A 27957-nucleotide genomic window follows, 5' to 3' on the forward strand; every position below is an offset into this window, starting at 1 on the left:
TCAATTTTGTTTTTCAGGTGAAAACATGTTTTTTTGAGTCAGAAAAATTGATGCATTTATGCCCATTGATTTTTCAATCACTCAAGAAAATTGGGTTCAATGTTGAAACCTTGTGATCAAAATGTTACACATTAAATAGAGCCCATAAATCACATCCATGGAGTTCAAATTTACTAAAAAAGTTAAAGGAAAATGATTTTTTAAATCATTTGCACACAATGGCGAAGCCAGAAGTTTTTCGTTGGGTGGGCAGACTTCGGGTCTCGGGGACAATGCTATGGTCTTGAAGGACGATCCATTTATTCGGACCAGTAGCAGAGCCAAAAAAAATTTGCTGGAGGAACCATCGTTCGTGGAGAGATAAAACTTAAATAAGTCTTTGAATTAAAATAACAATTGTTACAAACACATACAACTAAATTTATGAACATAATAAGATAAAACCTTAAATTATACTTTTAAACTAAAATAAAGATTGTTCACTTAAGAAATACAAACAACTAAATTCATGAAAATTTTACAATTGACATCTTCTATTTTTCATATTTTGAAAACAATTCATAATTGTATCATTACTGATGGTATCAAATGTCTCATTCTCTATGTAAGTAACCAAAGCATCATTGATCCATTCATCTCCCATTCTATTAAGTAAAGGACTTTTGATATTGTTCATAGCTGAAAATGCTCTTTCAACACTTGCTGTTGCAACTGGCAAAGTTAATGCCAACTTAATCAATAGATACACATGAGAAAATACAATGTGCTTTTGAGTTGCTACCATCATCTCTGCTAGCTCTGCTAAAGATTTTAAACTTGAAAACTGATCACTGTTTCGCATGTCTGCAATATATATATATATATATATATATATCCAATTGATTTTCAAGTTTAATTATGTTTACTTTGGAAAAGTCCTTAGGGTAAAGCTCAGCAAGATGAATCAACTTATCTTTATCAAAAGCAAAAAAAGAATTCGTTGGACTCAAGCATGCCATTGAAAGGAAGAGCTATGTATTTGCTTCAGTGAAACGATCATTCAACTCTTGAAGTTGCAAATCAATAATAGCATAAAAACATCAATACGATAATGATACAATGTGGTGATCTTTTCAACCTTACGTCTTGGTCGTCCTTGAGGTGTATATGAGTCCCCTAGATCAGGAATCAGAATATCAAATCTCTTACAAAATATGGATACTTTGTTTATGAGAGAGTCTAATCCATTGTCTTTCAGACTTTGAAGGCACTGTTTTGATATAGTGACTAAACTCATAGCATTCACAATGTCTTGTTCTTTTTGCTGAAGTGCTTGTGAAAGATCACCAGTTATTCCCAAAACTTTACACATCAAATGTAAGCAAAAAACAAATTCAAAATCTTGCAATTGATGATATAAACTAATTGCATCTAAACTTTTTCCTGAATATGCATCTTCAGTAATAAAATCTAACACTTGAATAACAGGAGAATACATACTGAGTAAATTAACCAAAGCATCGTAATGAGAACCCCATCGAGTATCACCGAGTCGTTTGAAACTTATTTCTTGATTTAATTCTCGTCTTGTTTCAAGTTCACCCAATGCAAGTGCTTCAGCAATTCGCATAAATTCTGCTTCTCGAATAAGCTCAGATCTCTTGCATGAAATGGAGGAAAAAGTTGACAACCTGCCTAATATATTGAAAAACACATTAAGCAATGAATTTTTTTTAGCAACACCAACTAATGCCAATTGAAGTTGATGTGCAAAACAATGAATATAATATGCAGATGCATTTCCATGTAATATAAGACTTTTCAATCCATTAAACTCCGCTCTCATATTACTTGCTCCATCATAACCCTGTTCACGCAAACTTGATATGCTTAATTTATTCTTACAAAATGCTTCTTCAACTGCTTGTTTGAGTGACATAGAACTTGCTTCAAGAACATGCACAAGAGTGAGAAATCGCTCAACCACTCGACCTTTTTCATTAATAAACCGTAAAACAATAGTCATTTGTTCTTTAGTTGATACATCACGAGAATCATCAAGTAAAATAGAAAAAAAAGTATCTCAAGTTCCATGATAATAGCATTTGTGGTTTGTATAGAAGAAGCCTTGACAATATCCTTTTTTATATCAGAAGATATCAATTTCTTATTTTCTGGAACACTTTTCAATACAACTTTATTTATGTCATCATAGATCTTTGCAAATATCTTCAACAACTCAAAAAAAAATTCTCTATTAAGAGATTCTTCAGCTTCATCATGTCCTCAAAATGCCAATCATTGACTTAACAAGTATCCGATTGCATTAACAGTTGCCCAAAGAAGAAGTCTATATTCATCTTTCTGTCGAACACTTTGTTGATAAAGCATAGCATCAATATGTTGTTTTTGTTGTATCAAACTTTGACACTTCATTCGTGTTGAATTATGAAAACCACCAGAGCATCCAACATATTGATCAAACCTCTTCTTGTCTTTCCAGTTATCAAATCCTTCAGATACGAATTCCTCTACACTAATCTTCTCTGTGATTTTTGGCCTGAAAAGATAACACTGCAAACAATATGTTTTATGTTTACTTGTACTATACTCAAACCAATCCTTATACTCATCATATCAAGCTAGAATGAACCTTCATTTTTTGTGGTTTAGTTGAAACGTACAATCTCGAGGTTGACAAGAACCTCGGATCATATATGCTCTACGAACATTATCTTGGATATTAGAATGATAACTAGAAATAGAAGGGCGAAGTGCAGGGTCTGCAGGTAACTCTGATTCATCAATTTCTGTTTTGATTATTTTCTGACTTGGTTCTCCTTCTCGAGTTAGAGAAGATTTATCAAAGATTGACATTTTCATTATAAACTTATCCATTCTTACGCAACAAAAAAATATGACAAAGTTATATGAGCCAAATCTCATTGCAAAAAAGGATCGAGCAAAATGAAATGACAACAAAAACAAGAACAAGGCAACCCCCTGTTGGCAATTAGAGGAGGCAGTGAAAGCAAAGCTTCTGCTGGACAGGGGGCAAAGGGAAGGGCTTGCATAGGCAAGGGGGGTGAAGCCCCCTGCCGAAAACACCAGCAGAGGCAGGGGAGCGCCCCCCTGCCGGGAAAAAAGCGGCAAGGGACGGAACCCCCTATTGGCAAACAACCACGAGGCAGGGTCAAGGGGCTTCGGCCCCTACCAAATTATCAAGGGGGGGGGGGGGGGTGCTTCACAAGAAGGCATGGGACTATGATGACTGCCGGGAAACATCAATGGGTTGGGTACCTGATCCATTAGGGTGTATACCAAACCCGTCCACATAACAAACTGTCAAGTTCGGGTTTTGTTGGGTCATGAAATTGAAATTTCATATAATTTCAGAAGTTTACTTTACTAAAAATACATATAAACCACTCAGATTGTTTTGGGTACCTGGCAAAAAAGCCAAGTCCGGTCAGGTAGCCAACAAAAATCATAACTCAAACCTGACTTGCATATTACTTGGGTCGAGTTTGGGGGCAACATGAATGTTGTTTGGGTTAGCACTTTTTATGCCTAAACCAGGGGGAATTCAGGTTCGGGTCAGGTCCGGTACCAAATAAAAAATCGACCCTTTGACATCCCTAAGCCATGGGCTCTTTGTGGCCCTTAGATGCCAAACATGATTAGTAAACCCTGTGTAATTGCCAAAGTCCACAAAAGATGCACGCCAGGCAAGCCACCAACATGATCCCAAAGAATATCGATCCTGGCAAGACAACATCCCTAGGGCTGTCAACGGGTCGGGTCCCCACCCATATAACTAATAACTGGGTTTGGGTTCGATCAGGTCACTAAAATAGAATGCCAAACCCAGACCCGCATAATTTTAGAAGTTTATTTTTGTTAAAAATATATATAAAAATACTGGGATAAGGTTTGATACCTGCAAAAAAAGTTGGGTTGGGTAAGTACCCTGCAAAAATCATGAACCAAAGCTGGCCTGAATATTTCTCAGGTCAACCCGATTGTTATTCAGGCCGGCACTTTCCATGCCCATACCCAGAAATTCGAGTTCAGGTCATCCCTAAACAGCCCTAACCCCTTGGGCAACTTGGGGCAGGCTACATGATTTCTAAAGCTGTCACATGGCTCTGCATTGATTCTTGTTGCATGTTATGGCTCCTTAATAATATATCATTAGATGTATTTGATTAGCTGAGAATACAGGTAACTCCATGTTATTGAACAGATCCTGAAGGTGGCCAAGACTTGGAAGTTTGCTTCCATCATCTTTTCATATCGACATTGGTCGAATTCTCAATTAAAAGTATAATTTTATTTCCCCCTCATCGATGGACACGTGAGAGTACTTAATTCCAACTTGTACGTCTATCTCACCACCTTCGAACTAGTTGCATATACCTAATCCTAATTACTTAAATCTGGATGAATGCGTATCCAGTGAACGTATAATATCATAATTGGTGACCAAACTAATCAATGAGCCATTTCTTTATTAATTTGGTAGCACCCATATTGTTTGTTAGAAAGGTCCTACCACCCACCCTCTCTCTCTCTCTCTCTCTCTCTCTCTCTCTCTCTATATATATATATATATATATATATATATATATATATATATATATATATATATATATATATATATGACATTTGCTACAATTGATTGGAGCTACAACAAAGTTGAAATCTCATGATGTGGGTTGTTTTGACACCTTCTAACCTCATAGATGGGTTCAACATCTATTTCTCGTTCCTGTTGTTTTATTTGGTACTATTGGCTCTTGGATCATGTTTTTTTTTTATGGAAGTGTATTATGATTTGTGAAAGATGGATACACTCATAGCCATTGATTTATTGAACATCGAGAAAGCAGGTATATATATATATATATATATATATATATATATATATATAGGTCGGATTTTGGTGACCCAAAAGATATTTTTTACTAATTAAAGCATGTAGATCACATCTATAATGTCACATATGAGAACAAAAAAAAAGTCAAACAAAAGGATTTCGCCACTTTGCGCAATTGATTGTATTTACAATCAGCTGCGGTGCACACATGCACACACACACATATATTTACAATTACCTTGACTCCAACAATTATAGATAGATGATAGAGCTTTATCATGATGCAAGGCATATCATTGAAAAATTATTAAAGGTTAGAGATCTTGTCTCAAAACGGATTCAACTCTCTTCAAAATGGTCACTTCTTCAAGTATATCCCTACACTCGAGAGTATACCAAATAAGACATCCAAGTCTTAGAAAAAGATAAGAAAATGGCACAGTTAGGTTAATGTACTTTAATCCAAAAATTCTAGCCCATGAGCATATAATGATGAATTATATGGCATGAGATCATTATCAATACTTGAGTGTCAAGCCTGTGAAACCCACCTTGATAACCAACTCTACTGGAAAAATGTTAAGTGTTTAATACCTTAAATGTTAATCTGCTTCATAGGTTGACCCCCTGAGGAGTCTTTTTATTTACCTCGATAGGGTAAAATATAAAAGGTAAAAAAAAAGCACAAAAAAGAACAATACATTTAAGCAAATACTTACATCAAGCCAATGATGATGTGACATGCTCCGATCATATGACTGCTTAAGGGGCAGAGGTTAGAATAAAAATGTGTGCTAGGAAAAAACCAATACTTATATCTAGGCCTATGATAATGTGACAAACTCTAATCACATGACCTTTGGAGGCAAATGTTGGATGGCTAGAGGCATCCCTCTTTTACCGGAAAACCATGAGACCCATGATTGCTAGGACTCAAGTCAAAGTATGGTAAAAGTGATGAATAAAGTTTTCCCAAAGCAAAAAAACAAGGATTTCATAAAACTTACCAAAGGGCAAGATGTGTACTTGAATGCATTTCCTTTAAGCTTTAATCCTTCAGAGTTTAAGCCTTAGTGAGACCACTAAACCTAACATGAATGCTTTGAGACCTAATCTCATGTCTTTATAATTATTTACTAAAAAATAATAATGTTAAATTAGATAAGAAAAATACTAGTGAAGCTGAGTGTCACTATCTTAGACCAACCTGAGAGGAGAAAAGTCTAAAGTATAGGAATCTCAAGTGTATTAATCAAATTGTTATGAAGGTTTTAAGTTTTTAAAAAAGTATAAAAAATTTTATGACCTTATATGATCATTCATTCATAGTTGTTTTAGGCCACTCACTCTATTGTAAATGCATGAGCCTCACTGCATATCATAAAAGTTTACTACATGCATCAAAGAGTTTAGCCATAGGGATCCTGAGCCTAGTAAGTACATAGAAAGATATGTCCTATCTTTGGTGCTACCTGACCAATGCATGCCTGACTCCTCTCACTGAAGCAGAAAGTCTTACATCTAAATTGATTATCTTAGGAAGGGTATCTTCACTCTAAGGCCTTACTAGAACAACTCTACCTTATCAATGAGCCTACAAGACGTGTAGAACTCCTGGTGCTTGTCCTCACAAAATTCTAAAAAAATTTGTTAAAAGCCATAAAAAATCAAAACGAGCAAAAAAAGCATGAAAGAGAGTTATATTCCTCTTGTGTTATCTCTGCATAAAGCTCAACATTTTCTCTATCTACTACAAATAAAGTGGTTCCTAAACTGACCTGACCTTTTTCGATGAGATTCATAACAGTCTTCATATCTCAGTTCTTTTTTTTTTTTGGCACTGACACTGACATTGCTCAACAAGACCACCAAATGTTCTTGACAATTCAGTCAATTCAAAAACTGGCCCGACCTCACTCAGCGAGACTACAGATGGTCTCAAAAACATGGTTCACCCCTCAGCACTAGCACCGTCCTCACTCGGCAAGACCACCAAACGATCTTGACAATCCAATTGTCCTTGATCTAATTTGACCTCGCTCGGTGAGACCCATAATAGTCTCAACGGTCCAACTCCTCCCTTTGGATGTTGGTCTGACCTCGCCTGTTGAGACCAAGCATAATATCAATAACCCAGTTTTTCTCTAAAAGCACCGACCTGGCCTCATTCAGTGGGACCCAAACGATCTTCAAAACTCAATGGTTTTCAAACTAGTCTGACCTCATTCGACGAGACCAAGCATAGTCTTGGCAACCCAATTTTCTTTCCAAAACATTGGTACGACCTTGTTCGGTGAGACCAAGCACGATCTCGACAATCGAGTGTTTCAAATTTTGGACGTGTCGATTTTTTTATCATAAATTGAATCACATCGATTAATGATAAAGATGGGCATCTGTAGACACTCAAATTTTTTAAAATGCCCAAACCCTAGTATTGTCCTACGCCACCCTTGAGACGACACACTGATATATCGTCCTGCCTGTGGGATGGCACGCCGCTGTGTCGTCCGACCCATGGGACAACATACGTTGTGTCATCCTGACCCTAGGATGACATAACTAGTGTCGTCATGTCCTGTTTATCCCAAGTGTAGAATGGGATGACACAATGGTCGTGTCATTCTGCCTTGGGACAACATTGGTTGTGTCGTCCTGACCTTAGGATAACACTGGTTGTGTCGTCTATTTCCCCATTTGCCCCTTGTCTTCTGTGTTTGATGCCCAAACGGCAGAAGCTCCGTCGTTCAACTCCCATTTTCCTCTTTTTTGGGGCTCACACAACAGATGCCAAGCTTGTTCGGCCCATCTATATTTAGGGACGACAAACTCTCTACCATCCAACCTGGGGGGCTTAAACGTTTTGTTGTCTGATACTCTGAGGATAGGGATAAATTATGATGGTTATCTCTATTCGATCTCAATTGCTCTGGGTGTTTTTGAGGGCGAGAGGTCTGCTCTCGAATGAACCTTCATCGTAAGAGGATTATCTTAGATGAGACTTATCCCCATCTGAGGATAAACTCAGATCCACTAGTGTTGAATCCAAACTCAGACGATCCATATCTTATTTGAAACTCTATAAATAGAGATTTACCCTTATAGCCTGATCATCTAAAAATTAGATACCAAATTGTTGGTCTTGTAAAATAAGCCTACTCAAGCCCTGCCGATATTTTGTCTTGATGCTATTGTAGAACACTCGTACGCGAAGACCAAAATGAGCCTACAAGCTAAACATATACATGTTTTTTATTTTATTTACGTACTTGAATTTATAGTGGTGAGATTCAAAGTACGAAAATAAAAAACTTGTCCTCACTTTACCTTTCCTTGGGACAAAACACAATTTTTAGGGGCGATCACAATGCTAAAAACAACTTTTTTTTATGTGCAACTGTGTCGTTCGACAATATATATAACGTGAAATGACGCAAGATAAACAAAGTCAATCAGGTAATGAAAACTTGAGAGGTCGAGGTATAGGTAATAATAAGGTAAATGATGAGATGAACTTGCTGCTGGGATTTTCAATAAACCTGTCTTTTTTTTTTTTAAGGCAAGCCGGGGTTAGGCTGACCCTTACAAGAACAACAGCTGCCTCATGTGGCAGAGGGATTCGATCCTGAGCCTTCAGCTTAACATAGGACCCCGCTTACCATACCACATGGGAAAAACCTTTGTCTTAGAGAACCCATTTTTGACTCCATGAAAAAACAAAATCTACAAATTGGATGTATAATATAGAATGTGCACCATTCTCAATAATCTTCTGCCTTGGTCCAACCAATCAGTTTTGGCTGCATTCAAACATTTTCCTTCCCTCAAAGTTATTAGAAGCATAAGTCAATCACCTACTTTTTTTGTGTAAAAGACCAGCAGGACCTTACTGTTCTTTCTATTAAAGGACACTTACCTACCAACACCTTGATCTGTCTCTACCCAAAGTTTTATAGTTCACCCCCAACATTACCAATCTATTCAGGCAAGTGTACTTATGTGCAAGAAGGGTTTAGTTCTTGAATTGAATTCTTTGTGACAAAGGAATTGGAGATATGTAAAAATAAGAAGAAAATCCATGGATGTTAATTAATATTAAATCTTTGTTTTAAGAGCAATTCACAACAAGCCATCTGACTAATCTGCTATTTACCAAAGTGAGACAAGTACTTGATTATTATGTTTAACTGCCTGCCACTTTTTCCTTTATATTTCAAAGCCACACTTGGAACTAAATTCATTAAGCTGACATCTGTTAAGTTAAACCAAATGGCTAAAATGTCCTCATTATTGATTTCTTTAGTGACAGGCCATGAGTTAAGTTAATTTATTAGAAAAACGGAAAAAATGTCAATTTGCACTTCAAGCAGGTATTTTGAAATGTCTTCAGAGAAAGCTGGTGTTTAAATGTAATAATTGAATAATCGAGCACTTTTTATAAATAGTAGACAAGTTAAGCACTTTTTTGTAAATTTCTCTTGTTTTTAACTTTTAAGTTTGTTGATAGAAAAAATAATATTAACAAGTAGTTGCCAATGCCCATTGTTAGGGCTGGGAAACGAGCCTAACTAACCAAACAGGCATGTTTGGGCTCGGCTCTTTGCTAGGCCCGTGTTCATGTTTAGCCGAGCCGAGTTCGAACTCGACTCGTCCATCAATGAATTAGAGGAGCCGAATAGAAGCTGGATTGTGTAAAAACATTCCATGTTATATATATATGACCTGTGCCCTGTTGGTAGCTCAGCTCGCCAACTATACGAACCAAATATGAACGAGTTCGTGACAAGCCAAACCAAGCCGAGTTACGAGCTGCTCTGTTCGTTTACCGGCCCTATCCATTGTGCACTTTGTCACCAAAACAGTTCAAAAAAGAAGAGGGCAGCTTTCTCATCACACTTAGGGTGTGTCAATGGGCTGGGTTTGATCCGGGTCAGGGTTTGGTGATAAATAAGATGGTACGATTAAAATTTGGGTAGGACTCGATGGGTCCCATTAATATATGGATCAAGGTATGGTTTGTGAAATTTCATACCAGACCCAGGCTCGACCAGAGTTACGATTATAATCCACAATTTTCAATGTAAAATGATAAGAAATATTATTTGAACGAGTATGGTGCAGGTCATGTTCATGTAATCCTTATAAGATCTGGGTAATGGTGAATCCGATTAGACCCTGGTCCAGACCCAATACCATCATCTCAAGTCAGGTTTGGGTCTGAGTTCGAAACAAACCTGACCCGGACGTTGACACCTCTCATGGCATTGCACCTCTAATTCTTCATTCGTTCTCTCCACATCATGTCCAATTGCATCGGAGGCTTTGTTCAGGAGACTTAAATCGAGGCGCGCGGTTCCCCTAACACCTGTGCTGGACACCATTCTATAGTGTTTACGGGTTCTGATCTTCTCAATGCGTTGTTTCTTAGCAGTGAACAAAGTTGAGTCTTGAGATTTTAAAGAAGTACAAGTTCAGCTTGGCTTTTGAGAATGCCAATGAGGATGATTATGTTACAGAGTAATTCTTTCAGTCTCTTGAATCTGGTTAGTCAATCATGGTCATCGGAGTGCCTTTACTCAGTTTTATTTTTGCTTTGATTACTCTGCTTTATACATGTAAAAATGGCTCATCTTTCAAAGTCCCGTGTCATTTCACACCTGCATAACTGTGGTTTCTCTTTTCAAGTTGTTTAAGCTCATCTTGCTTGGAGCTTGTCATGGATGCACATGTATGGATGTATGTTCAAGCATCCCCATGACATATTGAGGACATTGTTACTTTTTTGCAATTATATATGACCGTACATACATACACATATATGTATGCATGTATGCATGTATGTATGTATGTTTATGCACCAGCATTCTGCTAACCAATATTTAGCTTATCTTTGATGGCGAATTACTTGTATAGATTTTCTTTTTCAAACACAATATCAAATATTCCTGTTCCAACGTGGCTACTGTCAAAATGCAGGCAATGTCCCAGTAGTCATTGGTGCACCAAATATTCTTGAATATGCCCCCTTTCCTGGTTCAATTCTTCATATTAAATCGCTCGACGATATCCCATCAATTGCGAAGGACGTGCTGCACCTTGCAGTGAACCCACATGCATACAATGATTCACTCGGGTGAAAAAAAAAAGATAAATCTATATTTGAAGTTGATCTTGTAACACAAACACACATTCGTGCTTCATGGGGATGTTAAGGTACAATGTTAGTGAGTGAAATCAAGGTGATAATCTAATCATGTTCAAAATAGTACGAACTAATGAGCTGGGTTCCTTGTGAAATCCGTTGTTCTGAAACGAGATTTTTTCATCATAATATGTTCCATTTGTTCACTCACTGCTAGCTTAAAAGTGATGAGCATGTAGACAAAGCTAGTGTTCTTGTTATATGTTAATCTCTACACTTTCTATGCATGTTTAGGAGAAATTACTCATAGTGCTTGGAATAGGTAAAGGCACTTCGTGCTTCAGTTTCTTCTATTTGTTGGAATTAAAAGGTGTGGAGGAAAGCTAAAAGATTTTTTTTATTAGTTATTAAAGAGGGAAACGTTCAAGTTCAATCGTGCAACATTTTCCTTCTTACCGGTCCTCTGCCAAAGATGATTGCTTCTCGTGCAGGTGGAAGTATGAAAGTCCATCTGATTCTTTCAAGGCAGTTGTGGACATGGCTGCTGTTCATTCTACTTGTAGACTATGCATTCATCTAGCAACACATCCAGGAGAAAGAAGAAAAGTTGAACCCCAGCTTGTGTGTGTGTGTGTGTGTGTGTGTGTGTGTGTGAGAGAGAGAGAGAGAGAGAGAGAGAGAGAGAGAGAGAGAGAGAGAGAGAGAGAGAGACGAATCAAAGATATCAACATTACGACCGGTTCAACAGCCGTTGAAACCGACAAACAAGACAAACAAGACAAAGAACACATAAGCCAAAAATAGATATAAAATACAGATAAAAACCGAGGCGATCAGTCTGGATCCGGGGGAGGCCTTAGCGGCAAGTGGCGTTGAAGATCCGGAAGGCATATGCGTAACGATGCGTATACATCCGCCAAAATATAATTTACTAACTTGTTGAAATTAACCGGGGTCTGCCTGAAAATAGCATTGTTGCGCGACATCCAAACGGCCCACCAGGAAGAGAGCAACCAAGTTCTCCAAATGATCCGCCAACTTTTACATCTACGAACTGGTTGGGGTCCCCACAAGAAGTCTACAGCGAAAGACTCCTGGCGCACGGACACGACTGGTTTATTCCAGGTAACCTTAAAGATATCTTGAAAGACCTGACATTCCCAGAATAGGTGCAACGCAGATTCCTCGGCCCTCTCGCAGAGAACACATTTACTCACAATACAGAAACCTATAGACTTGAGGAAGCTATCCGTCTGCACCCGATCATGCAAAATAAGCCAAGCAAGGAAGCGCGTTATCGGAGGAGGACCTTTGCCCCAGATAATTCTCATATGAAACCGATTCACACCTGCCGGAAGGAGAGAAAGGTAGGTATCTTTAGTGCGGATGGAGCCATTCGGGGTGATCGCTCTATAAAGGAACTGGCTCTGAGCGATGTCATCGCCCTCACCACCCCACACAGCAGACCAAGCTTGAATCCACGATCTCCGCAGATGCGAAATGGGCGACCTAATTGCGTGCTGACCCCCAAACAAAGACTCCACTGATCCATATTTAGCCTGAAGGAAATTCGCACAAGGGGACCCCGATTGATGTGCAAGCCAACTTTGCTTAACAACCAGAACAATACTTCTTAACCTAGGGTCTGAAATCCCCAAACCCCCTCTATTCTGCGGTAGCCTTATCGTTTCCCAACCCACAAGGTGACGTTTTTTATTGTTACCTTGCCCAGACCACAGAAACCTGGTCAATACTCTCGAGAGCTTCTTATTTATCCCCACAGGCATAAGGAACATAGACATAATAAATTCTGGTATCGCATTTAAAACATGCATGATGAGAGTAAGTCTGCCGGCAATCGAGAGGTAGGAGGCTTGCCAAGTCGAAATTTTAGTCTGAACCTTTTGGAGAGTGGCGTTTCAAGCAACTGATGGAATCCGTGAGAGCTGAAGCGGCAGACCAAGGTAGGAGAAGAAATTATCCGAAGTGGCACACTGAAAGATCTTCTGCCCAATGGCCTGCATATGCGGAGGAACATTTATCATGGACATGCAACACTTATCATTGTTTAGCGAGAGGCCCGACATTGATAGGAAGAAGAGGATGATGAGCCTGACTCTTAACATCTGTTCGATGGATCCAACCCCGAACACAATCATATCATCTGCGTAAGTAAGAATATTGCTCTGAAACTCCTGAACTCCTAGTGGCTTAATAAAACCACACCCCACAGCCCTCTTGAGCAAGACTACAATGCCTTCAGAAACGACGTTAAAAAGCAGAGGGGACAAGGGGCATCCTTGCCGAATACCACGCCCAACCTTGAACTGCTTACCACAGGCCCCATTAATCTGAATTTGGGATTGTGCATTAGTGACCAACTCACGCACCCAGCTAGAGAAGCGCCGACCAAATCCAAAGTTCTCCAACATGTGAAAGAGAAAAGGCCAGTGCACCGAGTCATACGCTTTGTGGAAGTCAAGTTTAAGAGTAAAGAACGGCCTCCCACTGGACTTCATAGAGTGAACCACCTCTGTGGCCAAAATAAATGAATGTTGCAGCCGTCTATGGGGAATGAAGGCAAATTGAGCATCTGAAAAGATCTGATTAGCGACAGATCGCATCCTGGTAGCCAATACCTTGGCGATGATCCGATAGATTCCCCCTAAGACCGAGATAGAACGGTACCGCGCTATGTCCACCGACGTAGCATCTTTCGGAATAAGAGATACAATGGCCAGATGATAGATAGATGGTAACCGACTGTTGCGGTGGAACTCAGCGAACATACTCAGAATATCACCCTTAACACACGTCCAAAAGGTGCGATAGAAGTCCACATGATAACCATCAAAACCAGAGGCTTTCCACCCGGACAAAGCTGTAACTGCCGCAAATATTTCCTCTTCTGAAAAAGGCACTTGTAAAGACTTGGATAACGCATGGTCGAAGCAACGAATGAAGTCCGTACCCATCGACCCACCAGCCGAGGGGTTTCTGGCATAAAGCTTGATGAAGAAATCAATCACCGCTGGTAGAACCTGATCCCCATAGTGGTAAACACCTTCAATGCATATGGAAGGGATGGCATGCCTACGATGCCTATGAGAGGCAACAGAGTGAAAAAAGCGAGTATTTTCGTCACCCGCTTTAAGCCAAATAGCACGAGACCGCTGCCTCCACCGGATCTCCTCTTTCATGCGCCACGACCGTAAAAGCAGAGTCAGCTCTGCAGATCTAGCATTCAGGCAGGCAATACCTGAGTTCGACATAGAGGCTGAGTCTGAGAGAGACTGGTGGATCGACGACAGCTCACGCTCCCAATCCTCTATATGCTGAAATTTACTGATATGCCTCGAGATAAGCCATGATTTAATTGCTCGAGCCAAGCGGCGACACTTAACCACACAACGAGTAGCCGCCCTAGCTGCGGTGCACGAGCCACACCAAGATAGACGGACTACAGACTCAAAATCTGGCTCCGTGATCCACCATTGCTCAAATCTGAATTTGATGTGGCGGGAAAAACCATGCCCCCATCGGATGACCAACTGACTATGGTCAGAGACAGATGGAGGGAGAAGACAACAAGAGAGGTCATGTAGCGAGGCCAGCAGAACAGGAGAGACGAGAACACGGTCAAGCAAGCGGTAGCATGGGCGAGCGCGACGATTGGACCAAGAGAAAGCTTCACCATGATGCGGAACAGAATACAGTTGGTTCGATTGAATGAAACTTTGGAACCCAAGCATAGAAGCCGAGCAGGAGATGGGATTACTCGAGTCGGAGGAGGACAACAGACAGTTGAAATCACCCATGATGAGGTGCTGGTCCCCGAAAGACAGAAGGATCCTATTCAGGTCCTCCCAAAACTCCTCTCGACGGCTCGGGCGGTGCGGACCGTACACCATGGTGACCACTGCTGGCATCGGTTTAGCTGGAAGGGGAATGGCAACGGATAGAGAAAACGTGCCTTCATCTAGCTGGTAGACTCCAAGGGACGGCCTCCCAAGGACAAGGATACCACCTGCAAATAGCAACGATGGCTTGAAGAAAGAAACTGCGTCACGCCAGATCTCAGATACTACTGAGCGACAAACCTCTGCCATCTTGGTTTCACAAATAGCGACAAGATCAGGGTTTTCCTGTCGGATCCAACTAGCAAGGAACATGCGTTTTTGGGGGCAATTCAAGCCCATGATATTCCAGCATAAAATCTTCATGTCAAGAAATCAGGAAATCCCCGCGGAGAGCGGATCCGCGCCGAACGCCTTGGAGATACCCCAACCTGAGATGCAGAGACCTTCGAAGACCGTCGCCTACCCCTAAGTGAGGCGCCCTCTCGCCCCGACCGAGAGCTCTCTCCGATCGTCGACGAGGACAGCGCGGAGACTGGAGGAGGATCAGAAGCACCAACGTCCACCAACGGCAAATCCTCGAAGATAGCAGCAAACGACTCCTCCATCATGACAGAGATGTTGTGTAATTGCAACTGAGAGAGCGATAGATGAAGACGCTGAGCTGCTACGTCCACTGAACAACCCAAAAAAGAATATAGGTGGTTGCATTGAGAATACTGATCGACCACTGAAGACGCTTGCTGAACGGAAGGAACATCTTGCCCACCGAAACCTGACTCCCTGAGTGGATGTAGCACGATAGGAGATGAGTGTGGTCCAACTGCTGCGAAGGAAGGGGGTGTAGGGATGAAACTGCATGGAATTCGACATAACGGATAGGGGCAGCAACGATCACCGATAGCCGACACCACGAACGAGGACCCCTGTACGAGCAAGCAACGTATACTAGGCGGGGCCAGATCACCATGCAGACGCCGATAGGAAATCCCCATAGATACTACACATGTCGAGACCTGAGTCGATGACCGAGGCAAGCACACCCGACCAGAGCAAACCTCGATAGAAGGAGAGACGCCAAAGCCCCTAGCCCTAGAAGCCACCGAGACGCCAAGGCCCAGAGCTCTCGTTGCCACTAAAAGCAAGGATGCATCGCACCAATCAACCAGTCTCGGATCCCTCAAAAACCAGTTGGGGGGCAATCGAAGCCTAACAGACCTGATAACATCGTCATACCCCCCGCAAACGAGCCCACTGCCTCAAGACAACTCATCAATAGGGAGTGAAACAAAAGGATGATAGTCGCAAACACCACCCCCCAGACATGCCCCAGCTGCCCAAGCACCTCGGGGCGGCCCCCAAAGGCACCAATCCATACCGGCTCTCGAGTCTCTCAAAAGATAGGCGACGAAATCTGACAACAGCATGGGAACTGAACGGGGCAGATAAAAACTGCATGCAGGCCCCAAGAAAGGCTGGATAGTACGCTGCAACATATAAGCCGGCACACGAAACAGAGGACCATCATGGAAAAGACCCACGGGCGATATAGCCTTGAAAGACGAGCGGATAGCGTTCCGCGACCCCTCAGAGATCTCAGCTTGGCACGAGAGCCTAGCAACGACCGAAGACGGCGCCACCAAGGCCAAAGATAGCAACGACCCTCGAGCGACGCTAAACCCACGCACCCTCCCATTGCAAGAACACCTAGCACGAGGGCGAGGGAAAGCGAAGGGGCAACCCACCATTCTCCTGGCCTCAAAGATGCCTCGGGTAACAGAGAAAGGGTTAGCAAAGGAAAAAAGACGCCTGCTAGGAGAGCTCATAACACCCTCAAATCCCACTGAGCACCTAGGCGACCTCCCAAACTTGCAAGAAACACAGAAAGGAGATCCCGAACATCCGGCGGCGTCACACGATGGCGCAAAGACATGCAAAGTATCGCATGATCCAGGTGGAGCAAATTGTGCTAGATGATCACCTTGCCGGACCCGACTCGAACCAAGCATAAATCGCTTACCCGTGAACGACATCGGGCATGACAGCGGCATACGCGTTGGCACCCAAAAAGACCCGATCTTGATGGCCAGGACGGAAGATGAGGGGTTCTGCAGTTCGGCAACTCTCACCCAAAGCGAGAAGGAGGCCTTGCACCGAGAGAGAGAGAGAGAGAGAGAGAGAGAGAGAGAGAGAGAGAGAGAGAGAGAGAGAGAGAGAGAGAGAGAGAGAGATTTCAACAGTGCAGCTGAAATCAATTACTCAACATGAGTCATACATTCTTCAGTGATATTGGACAAGTTCAACTTAAATATTTGCATCATATAAGGCTCTATTTAGGAGCCTGAGGGGGGAGATGGTATTTATTCTGAGGTGCCACGCCAGTGTTTACGCGGGTTCACCCAAACTTTGGGGCTGTAAATTTTTTTTCCACGTTGAGAATTATCGAGACAAGATCAAAATCTTACCGACACATTCATACGTGATGAAGACCCTGATAAAATGGCCAAATATGAAGTCTACATTCAAGAACTTTATTGAAAAAAAAAAATTGATGTGTTTTTTCAAAAGATATTAGGATTCCTCCTATTGGCACGAGGTAAGTGTCCATAACATCTATATAAAGGACCATCCTCTTGCCTTGCATTGGTGCACCACCAGCCCCGGAGTTTACAAATAACACCTACCCGACAAGTGCTTAGGAACCCTATTTTGAGAGAAATAATGGTGATAAGAGCGGAGATGAGAGTGAAGATGGGTCATGTTGAAAATTCCAGCCTCATCTTTCATTTTTTTCTCCACTCCCATCACCCCTCTCATCTTGTTGTCCTCAACACCGGCTGTCAACCAGAACCTAAACCAGTCTTGTTAAAATCGATTCATATTTTAAAAAAAACACCCTGAATCGAATAGAAGAGATTGTGAATTGGCAACTTTTTACCATAAGACTACACGTTATTAAACAATTATTAACCCTTAAAAAATAATTAAAATTTGAGTTCAAATGGGCCCCTTTTGAATTGGCTAAGGACCGATTCGATCTGTATAGGCCGCTTCTGACAACAGTGGCCTAAACTGTATTGTCAATCTGGTTTGCATATGGGCCTTGTTTGAATCGCTACATGTGGTCCATTCTGCTAGGTTGTTAGCGTAAATCACAATGCTCATATGGATCAGGGTTTTGTGAAACAAACAATATCTAGTCCGGCTGCCAGTCCGATTGGAAAGCAATCTCAAGATATGCGTAATCTTGAGGCAGCCTGTCATACACAATCTTTATCCTCTCAGATGCATGTTGATCAAGGAAAATTCAGAGTCCAAGTCAAGAAGGAAAGTCAAGGAGAAGGCCATTGAGAAAGTTTCTCAAAAGGAAAACTCTCTTAGACATAAGAATGTAAAAGCTTTGAGAAAAATTGAAGTCTTTCTCAAGCCTCTTCTTCTCCCTTAAAATAATTGTATTGTCTGTAACAGCCCTTGAGAGAGAATAATAAAAATAGTGTGAGGTGTTCTAGCCGTGGACGTAGGTTCATACCAACCGAACCACGTTTGTGGTGCAATTGCACTTTAGTTAGCAAGCCAAAGCTGGAACATTTTGTTGACATACTGCAAATTTTATAATGTTTCTTTGACGACGAAGCGAGGGAAAACCCCTGGTGGGACCCCACAACCACCCACCCTTGTGTGGCAAATTTTATAATGTTTAGTACCATGTTTGTGAGCAGGTCATCAAATCTAACACTGCAAGCATTGAAATCTGCTGTCTTTAAAATTCATGTCGGAGGATCATGTGAGACCATATGGAAGGAAGATCGGCCAAAAGTCCTGAGTGAAAATGGTTATAAAGACTACAAGGTATATCCGATCGGGTTGACACAAGGTCAGGCAATGACATTCAAATTCAATGGGGATGCAGATCTACAGCAGTTTGTAGAGAGCCACCCATGTGCAAAGCTTGAAGCCATTCTTGTTTAATCTGCCAACCACTTCCAACTTTCCTGTTTGAATAGAATTATGCAGCGAATTTAGAATTTCATGTGCGTGCCTAGTCTCAACAACTCTTGCGTTTATATATATATAAAATGTTTTTTGACATATATGTTTTTTTAATATAAATACAATGATAATTATTGCCATCTTTAAGAAATAACCCATTGTAAATATCATCGGTGTTATTAAATGTAGTCGATCATATTTATCATCAAATTTAATTACTATAACCAACAATATTAATTTATCATCAGCCATTTGAACATATATCATTTTTCAATATCTCTATGACAAAAATTATCGTCGACTTTTGATGTATAGGTGATGATATTTATCGTTGGTTTTAATTAGTATAGCTGGCGATAAATATCATTGCCTTTAATTACTATTACCGGATATTCTAGGGCTGATTATTTTATACCTACTATATCATATCATCAAATTTATTTTTAGTTACACGATGATATATAAATATTATCGAAAATAATAATATAAACGATCGTGAAAGGCCAACGATGCGGGTGACAATATTTATTATCGTTTACGTTATTGGCTACCATAAATCATATATTCCCGACGATAAATATTGTCTGCAATGACCTGTTTTCTTGTAGTGATATGCTTTCATATATCCCTAGAAGCTTTTGCTTCGCATAAGATAGACAGAAATGGGAAAACAGTATTGTTGTTGTGGATGCACCGATTCAACAGTTTCTCCTGTTCAATACTTTTTCATTAGTTGAAGCGCACCATTTATCTGCTGTTACATGAAGTCTTAGGGGTTTCCATGGATGTCATTCCTCACATCTAAACCTTGCAATTTATGATTGCTTAACATTTGCCTGGAATTGCATGCTCTGATGAAGCGAAGCTGTTTATCAAGGATGGTACTGGTCAGTGGGCTCGGCTAGATATTGAATCCCTTCAGTCTCATTGGACCGAGGAGTGGTTAGGTAATCGGGCCGAGTACTTTACAAAGTACTCGGGCCATACAACAAAGAAAATCACTAACGCGTGTAGCAATTTTCTGCGTAGAACATGAACACAGAAAATGGCTATGCAGACTGTGTAAAACACACAACGCAGAAAATCGTTACACCAAAACCAAAGGATAACTTCAAACATTTCCATCATTTTCTTTCCCCAAGTAAAGCTCATGAGAAGCGAGAGAGAAAGGGTCTCTTGTTCTTTCTCTCGAAAACCAAACTTCAAACCAGGAGGGACCTATCAGGCAGAGTGATTGGGTTGGGTTTCGACCCAGTCTTTATGAGAATCGAGGTGAAAATTCTATCCCAAACCCAATCCGAGCACCAATCTAGCCCATCTGATTTTGATCCATTGACACCCCTAGTCAATGACGGGCCGGGCCAAAAGCCCAGTTTGGGGGGAAAACCTCGGGCTGGGCTTCATATATAATTTACATATTATAATATTATACATATGGCCTGCAGCCTGGCCCGTCCCTGGTTGGGGCTAAACTTGGGCCTCCTAATTTATAGGCCCATGCCCATGCCCACACCTACTTGTTATTTGGGGTGTAAACGGGTCGGGTTTACCCGGACCAAACCCTATAGGGTAAGAAGACCCGAATGTCCGATTAATACATGGATCAGGGTATAGTTTATGAAATTTTATACGAGACCTAGACCCAACCCGAGTTTCAATAAAAACCCATAAATTTTCAATAAAAAAATGATTAAAAATATTATTTTACCGAGTATGGTCTGAGTCATGTAGTTCTTATCAGATCCATGTATAATTTCTCTTATAGTAAACCCGATTAGGTTCGGGTCCAGATTGAATACCATACCCGAAAATCTGGCCCAAGTCTGGTTCCACCAGAGTCCGAACCAAACACAACCAGTTGGCTCCACATACATGTACCCCTACCACAGACTACAGTGTTCCAGACCTAGGGCACTACCAAGGATGAAGGACCAAGCCAAGCCAAGCCAAGCCACTGGTGCACCTTCACACAGTAACTGAGGCACCTACGTGACAGTTTTTGATTGGTAAGTTGGCATCTAAGCAACACAAAGAATGAGCCACTTGTCCGTAAGGGTCGCAACTCTTGAAGGCCACTGAGGGGCGAGCACCCCTTCCCTCAAGGACTTCCCTCTCTCTCTCTCTCACAGGCAGCTTTTCTTTGCCCTCTTATTGCTCCACATATTTGTGGGCGACACCCCAATCGCACACTCAAAAGTCAGGCTCAAGCGAATTACCAATAATGGCCTTGTGCTCTTCACAAAACTACCAGCCTGTTCTCATATTTTAGCTCCCCTCGGACCCTACGGCTGCGTTTGATTAACTCGGATTTTAGATCCCAAGTTTTATAACTAGAGATCCTTGGATTAGAGATCCAAACATCTCTAGTCTGAAACCCCACCGGAATCCAAATCCGCAGTTTTGGGTTAAAATGAAGAGGTAGGATCAAGACATGGACCCCATGTCTCGATCTACGAAACCCCAGTTTTCCTCAGAGATCCGAGGTAATCAAACGCAACCTACTTATCTTGGGCTCGTTTTTCTTTTCTTCAGGAGAAAACAATTCATTTTCATATGAAAATGAGTCAGAGTTCTGTAATTCTAGTTCTTGGAGAGCCAGAAGATGAAAATAAACCACCACCCCTTGTCAAAACTTTTCGCAGCATGTTGTCAACTCTTCACTTGCTTTTATTTGCCAATACTTGGAATATCATGATTTTTATCGTGATATTTCATACAGTGAGATAATCTGGAAAGCATTGTGATATTTTGAAAATGTGACTTACCTCGAAAATATTGCTTATTAACTAATAAAAAAACATTTGATTAGGGATGCCAATGAGTCCGATATTTTAACCAAATTAGATTCCGTTTAGTTGCATCACAACTCCTATATTTTAACCATATCAGATTATAATTGGATGTAGATATGGTGTTGTTTCTTTGCTACCGAGTCCAGCAAATATTCAAATTTGATGGATATCTGAATCCATTTACAAGTAAAACAGTGGATCTGGTATGAGTTTTTCATCATCTAAATCAGAATCTGAATTCAAATCAGTTTACTCATCATCCTATAAGTCAAGTATGGTATTGGCCACATCCGAATCCAAATTCAAACTGTTTACATCCCTACATCATGCATCGAAGACAAATAGCACTCGAGCGTTACATATAACCAACAATTCTGACTTCACCTCAGATCCAGATCCAAATCAACATGCACAAACCAATGGAAAATGGCCCTTCTGTTATTTTACTTACAAGGAAGCCTCAAAGTGGTAGAGATTAGAGAGTTTAAAATTCTTCAAAAATAAATAAATAAAAGAGGGTGGCTCCTCGCTCCACCCAGGAGCCCAATTTCGTTCTTTTATTGTCACATACAACTACAATCGCCCCTCTCAACGCGAAAGACGACCCGTCATCGGATTCCGGCCAAAAAAAATGCTGTCGACAAGCCTCTTGAAGCCTTCCCAACCGGCGTTCCGGCCATGCGCCGTGCAGATTCCGGCGGCGGAGAGCGTGGGGCCTTCGAGGTTGGAGCCGAGGGTGGAGGAGAGGGATGGGTTTTGGGTGCTCAAGGAGAAGTTCAGAGACAGAATCAATCCCCAAGAGAAGGTACTGAATTGCAAAGTTTGAAGAAGGAAAAAATGTTTATTTGTTATGATGATACTTGTGGGGTGTTGTTGTTGCAGGTGAAGGTGGAGAAGGAGCCGATGAAGCTGCTGTTGGAGCGAGGGATCGATAAGCTCGCAGAGATGACGATGGAGGACGTCGATGGATCGAAGCTCAACAAGGACGATGTCGACGTGAGGCTCAAGTGGCTCGGCTTCTTCCACCGGAGGAAGCACCAATGTGGGTCCACCTCTCTCTCTCTCAATCAATGGATCGGGTTTGGTTTGGATTCACGGCCAACCAGTTACCGTTTGGTTTGGATTTGATTTTAGATTTTTGCATCCAATTTTGAATCCGATTAAACATCTGAATACAAATACATGTTAAAGTATAATGGCTCGACTCGGAGGTGAATCCTAATATCGGGGCATGGGCATAATGGTGTCAAGTTTGACCTGAACCTGACCCGAGTAATATGTGGGTTGGCTTTGAGTCTTTGTCTTTGAGCTATGATTTTTGTTGGGTATACATCCCGGTTGAGCCTGACCCGGGTATTTTGTATAATTTTTTTGGTAAAAAGCAAGTGTATTTTGAATCATTTTGAGATTATCTGGGTCGGGTTTAGGCTTTCATTTTCTCGACCCAACATAACCCAACCCCTAGTACTGGTTATTTTACCGGGTTCATGTGTGAATGATTCGGGTTTGACCCAGACTTGACCAATACCACACCTATAGGGTCAGAGTTTGGTGATAAATGAGGAGGTCCAATTAAAATCTGGGTCGGATCCAAAGGATTCAATTAGTATATGGAGCTGGGTATGGTTTGTGAAATTTCATACCAGACCTGGGTCCGACCTGAGTTCCAATTAAGACCAGTAAATTTTTATTATAAAAAAGATTAAAAATATTATTTTACCGAGTATAGACGGGTCTGGTTCATGTAATCGTTATAGGACCTGGGTATGGTTTTTCTTATGGTAGACCCAAGATCAGACGCTGTCAGGTACACGCACCTCAAAGTCGGATCCTGGTTCAGACTCACCTGGATCCAAACTAGATCCGATGCGTTGACACCCAGCACCTGGTGGTTCAGATACGTGTGTCCCATTGACAGTCTAACTCCAACATGATTATCGGGTCCCATCGAGGTCGGGCCCTTTAGAGCCATGAAGGCCATCAATTTGTATCATTTCGGGTCGGGTCGAGTTGAAACTGATTTCATCTGTGTTTGGTCGTGCAGATGGCCGGTTCATGGTGAGGTTGAAGCTGCCAAATGGCATCACGACGAGCGCGCAGACGCGTTACCTGGCCGGTGTGGTGGCCGGGTATGGATCCGAGGGTTGCGCCGATGTCACGACCCGTCAGAACTGGCAGATCCGGGGCGTGACGCTCAAAGATGCTCCGGCAATCCTAGCAGGTCTTGAGGAGGTCGGTCTGAACAGCCTGCAGAGCGGTATGGATAATGTCCGGAACCCGGTTGGAAACCCGATAGCGGGCATCGATCCGTATGAGATAGTTGACACAAGGGCCTACACCAACCTGCTCTCTCAATTCATAACCGCTAACGGCCGAGGGGACCCTTCCTTAACCAACTTGTAAGTCCAATTTAACCTTGCTTCTCTTCATGGTTTGTTCTATTGTGAACGGGTCGGATCTAAGGTCCAGATCCAGAATCCGGTCTTTGTCTTTAATCGTTAATCGTGACTTGTTTCATGTTGGCTTAGTTGGATTGGATAGGGAACTAAATAAAAAAATGACCTATGGTTGTTCGGCTATGCCATAGGGTTGCAATTGGATCGGGGTGGTTAGACCTTTGATCCAAATCCAACATTTTATTTTCGGACACCGTCTCTTGAAATCAAGATCCGAAATTATACATGTTCGGATTATTTTCAGATTCTCGTCAGATTTGGATCAATTTTGTATCGAATGTATGTTCTGATTTGGATCTAGTTAAGTTTGCAGTTTTTACATGTGAAAACCTTGTTTGCGGTCTTATTTTACGAATTAACATTGCCATATAAATTTTGTGTCCTGATTCAACCCTACATCATCGGATTCGGATCCAGTGTACAAAATTTGGATTCAGGTCCAGTCTTTTTTATGTTGGACCCAATGGTTACCTGAATGCAAACCCATACCCGGCTATTATTTAGTGAATATGGGTTAACCTTGATCCGGCATCCCTGATCCAACCCATTGAAAGACCTAGGTGTACCCATATAGTTGTATAGGGCGTATCAGGTTATGTTGTTAATCATTGGGGTCTTAACAGGTTGGTCCTCTGGTAGAATTGTGTTGATCCGAACTCATATTGGACTAAGAAGTACTGGTACCAGATTTGGAAGACCTGGGTCCAACCGGATCTTTTTTTTGGATAATCCAAGAGAAAAAGACGCCCCCCCCCCCCCCCCCTTGGCTTGCCTCAGAATGATAAAAACCCTTGAGATCCCCTGCCCACTGGAAATACACCCAGCTCTTGTAGTAAGGGACGCCAACCATGGGTTTCGAACTTATGACATTCACAAGTCACTCCTACCAGATGAGCGAAGCTTTTGTGGGCGGTTCTGATCAGGCTCCGCGTGATTAAGAGCTGTCAGTGCAACGTCTCCTTGAGACGTTGCAGGTTCAAAACCCAGTGGTACGTTGACTAATAACTGGTGGGTGTCTGCCTAAGCTCAGCTTGCCTTTAAAAAAAGAACATGCTTGTGGAGCTTTCTATTTTAGACAACTATTTTTATGAAATTACATGAACACCATGCATGCACGCATACTGCTGCATCTCAACTATAGAATGACTGGCTGAGAGGTGATGCAATTGCAGGCCAAGGAAATGGAACGTCTGTGTAGTGGGGTCGCATGATCTGTATGAGCACCCTCACATCAACGACCTCGCCTACATCCCTGCGACGAAGAACGGCCACTTTGGATTCAATCTGCTCGTGGGAGGATTCTTCAGCCCGAAGCGTTGTGCGGAGGCGATGCCGTTGGATGCTTGGGTTGCCGGAGATGATGTGATCCTAGTGTGCAAGGCTGTGCTTGAGGCATACAGAGATCTGGGCAGCAGGGGAAACCGACAAAGAACTCGAATGATGTGGCTCATCGACGAGCTCGTAAGTTGGCACTTGATCTATTTGCAACATACCTGCAAGTGTTTGTGTGTACAGGGAAGCCGAACCGTCCAACCAAAGAAAGATCCAAAATCTATAACGGATGATAATTGATGGCATCCTTCTCTAACAATCGAGTTTTTCATCGATAGGACTTTAGATATTGGATTTTTAGCATTCATTTAGTGAGTGACATGTTTTGGATTATGAATGTTCGATGTTTAGATGCCTTTTTAGAAAGCGCTAAAAATCAATGGCCCACAATACTTTGTATTGTAAAGTTTTAAATGCATTGCAAGCCATCAATTTTTCACGTTTAGAAAAGCATGCCTATATATCGTAAAGTCTTAGTATAAAGCATATTTCTTATTAAATAAATTATAAAGTATATTTCTTATTAAATAAATTATAAAGAATAAATATATAAGGTCCGATCAATGAGATGCTCAAACATTGGAGAAGGGGAGCTGTCTGATCATTTGGTTGTAGATTTTGGACCTTCCTCACAGAGAGAGGTAGCTGCTAACCACTTTTCCAACCAGGCTTTTAAAGGGTTTTTCTCATGTTTTACTTAAATCTGACCGTAAAGATGTTGGCATGGTCGATTTGCTATGAATGACACTTGGATCATATTTTTTTGATAAAAAGTATGATTTTTTTAAGCATTGAATATTTAGGAAAATCTTGTACCATCGATTTTTTAAACCTTATGAAAACATACCTGTGTATCGAAATCGGTTAATTTGAGAGTTGATTCCCATAAAATCAAGCATGTAGAAGATTATTGATTGATCCTTCTGAGATAATTCCTATTACATGACCGCATAGGACTAGCCTCTGCTGACCTTGCTAAGCATAATTTAGTACAAAATGGTTTTTTATGTGTGGTTTTGCAAGGACTTTTTCAATGTTAAAACAATGCAATCAATGTTAAGTGAGACACCATAATCAAGAAAGCAATGCATTAAAAATATTTTTTTCTTTTATTAGATAACTGCTATAATGCTTCTCTGAATATCACTTCTTGATGTTGATAATGTTTCCTTTATGAAACTATGAGAAATTTTCAGTGCCTCAGTATTATGCTTGGATGTTCAATGTTTTTCTTCATGAAAGAGATTTTTAGCCGAGTTTGTTATTGGAATTTCTGTGCTCACCATGACAATTACGTCACAGGATGTGATAGCAATTCAGGGAAACTTCCAAATAATATATGCAATTTAGAGTTAATTCCAGTAATTTTCATTGTAGTGATGCATTTTGGTAGCGTTCTTTTCAATTTCAATGGTGGTGTTAACTAATAATCTGGTCTGTGCTCAATTAGGGAGTGGAAGGATTCAGAGAAGAAGTAGCAAAGAGAATGCCAGCAGGGGAGCAGCAGAGGGCAGCAGAGGAAGATATGGTAGACAAGAACCGGGTTAGAAGAGAGTATCTGGGTGTTCACCCCCAGAAGCAGAAAGGGCTCAACTTTGTTGGTCTCCATGTGCCGGTGGGCCGTCTCCAGGCTGATGACATGGTTGAGCTAGCTCGCTTGGCAGACACTTATGGAACAGGGGAGCTCAGGCTCACAGTGGAGCAGAACATCATACTCCCCAATGTCAAGGACTCTCTGGTTGATTCTCTACTGCAGGAAAGAATCTTGAAGGAGAGGCTATCTCCATTCCCCGGTTCGCTAATGAGTACACTGGTAGCATGCACTGGAAGCCAATTCTGTGGCCAAGCAATCATCGAGACCAAGGCACGGGCGTTGAAGGTGACAGAGGAGCTAGAGAAACGGGTGACTGTGATGCGGCCAGTGCGGATGCACTGGACCGGGTGTCCGAACAGTTGCGGGCAGGTGCAGGTGGCTGATATTGGGTTCATGGGGTGCATGACAAGGGATGAAAATGGCAAAGTATGTGAGGGTGTGGATGTGTACTTGGGTGGTAGGATAGGCTCTGACTCTCACCTTGGGGATGTTATCAAGAAAGGGGTCCCCTGCAAAGACTTGGTGCCCTTGGTTGAGGAAATTTTGGTAGAGCGCTTCGGCGCTATGCGTAAGAAACAAGATGAAGCAGAAGAAGAAAAGGAAGTATGAGCAAAGAGAACCAGAGGCACAAGACATGAATGTGCCCATGCATCATACTATATGCCCAGCTTATAATTTGCATGACTCAACAGCACTCATTGAGAATTTTGCATAGCAGATTGCAGTAAACAACTGGTTGTATTGATCAAATTACACATCAAAGAGAGGCAGAAATAAAAGCTTGTTGTGGTAAAATAAAGTCGGTTAATGTTGTTCAGGAATCAATATGCATGTAGTGTGTGCACACCACTGCATGTGCAAGTGTGCGTGTTTGTATTCTCTGTACATGTTACTATTCCATCAACGTTTGAAAAAGTTCAGTTTTTTGCTATACAA

The 27957-nt window shown here is 41.5% G+C and overlaps 1 protein-coding gene across 1 annotated transcript; it reads left to right on the plus strand.

Annotated features, from left to right (window-relative positions):
- Positions 1 to 22182: 22182 nt before the first annotated feature.
- NIR1 (nitrite reductase 1) lies at positions 22183 to 27957 on the plus strand. The gene is made up of 5 exons (XM_090003833.1): positions 22183 to 22444; positions 22522 to 22681; positions 23684 to 24038; positions 25268 to 25556; positions 26878 to 27957. The coding sequence occupies exons 1-5, from the start codon at positions 22271 to 22273 to the stop codon at positions 27628 to 27630; spliced, it is 1731 nt and encodes a 576-aa protein (XP_089859959.1). The 5' UTR covers positions 22183 to 22270; the 3' UTR covers positions 27631 to 27957.

Source organism: Nuphar pumila, chromosome 4 (genome assembly GCF_984573655.1).
Source record: "Nuphar pumila chromosome 4, dmNupPumi1.hap1.1, whole genome shotgun sequence".
NCBI classification, from domain to species: Eukaryota; Viridiplantae; Streptophyta; class Magnoliopsida; order Nymphaeales; family Nymphaeaceae; genus Nuphar; species Nuphar pumila.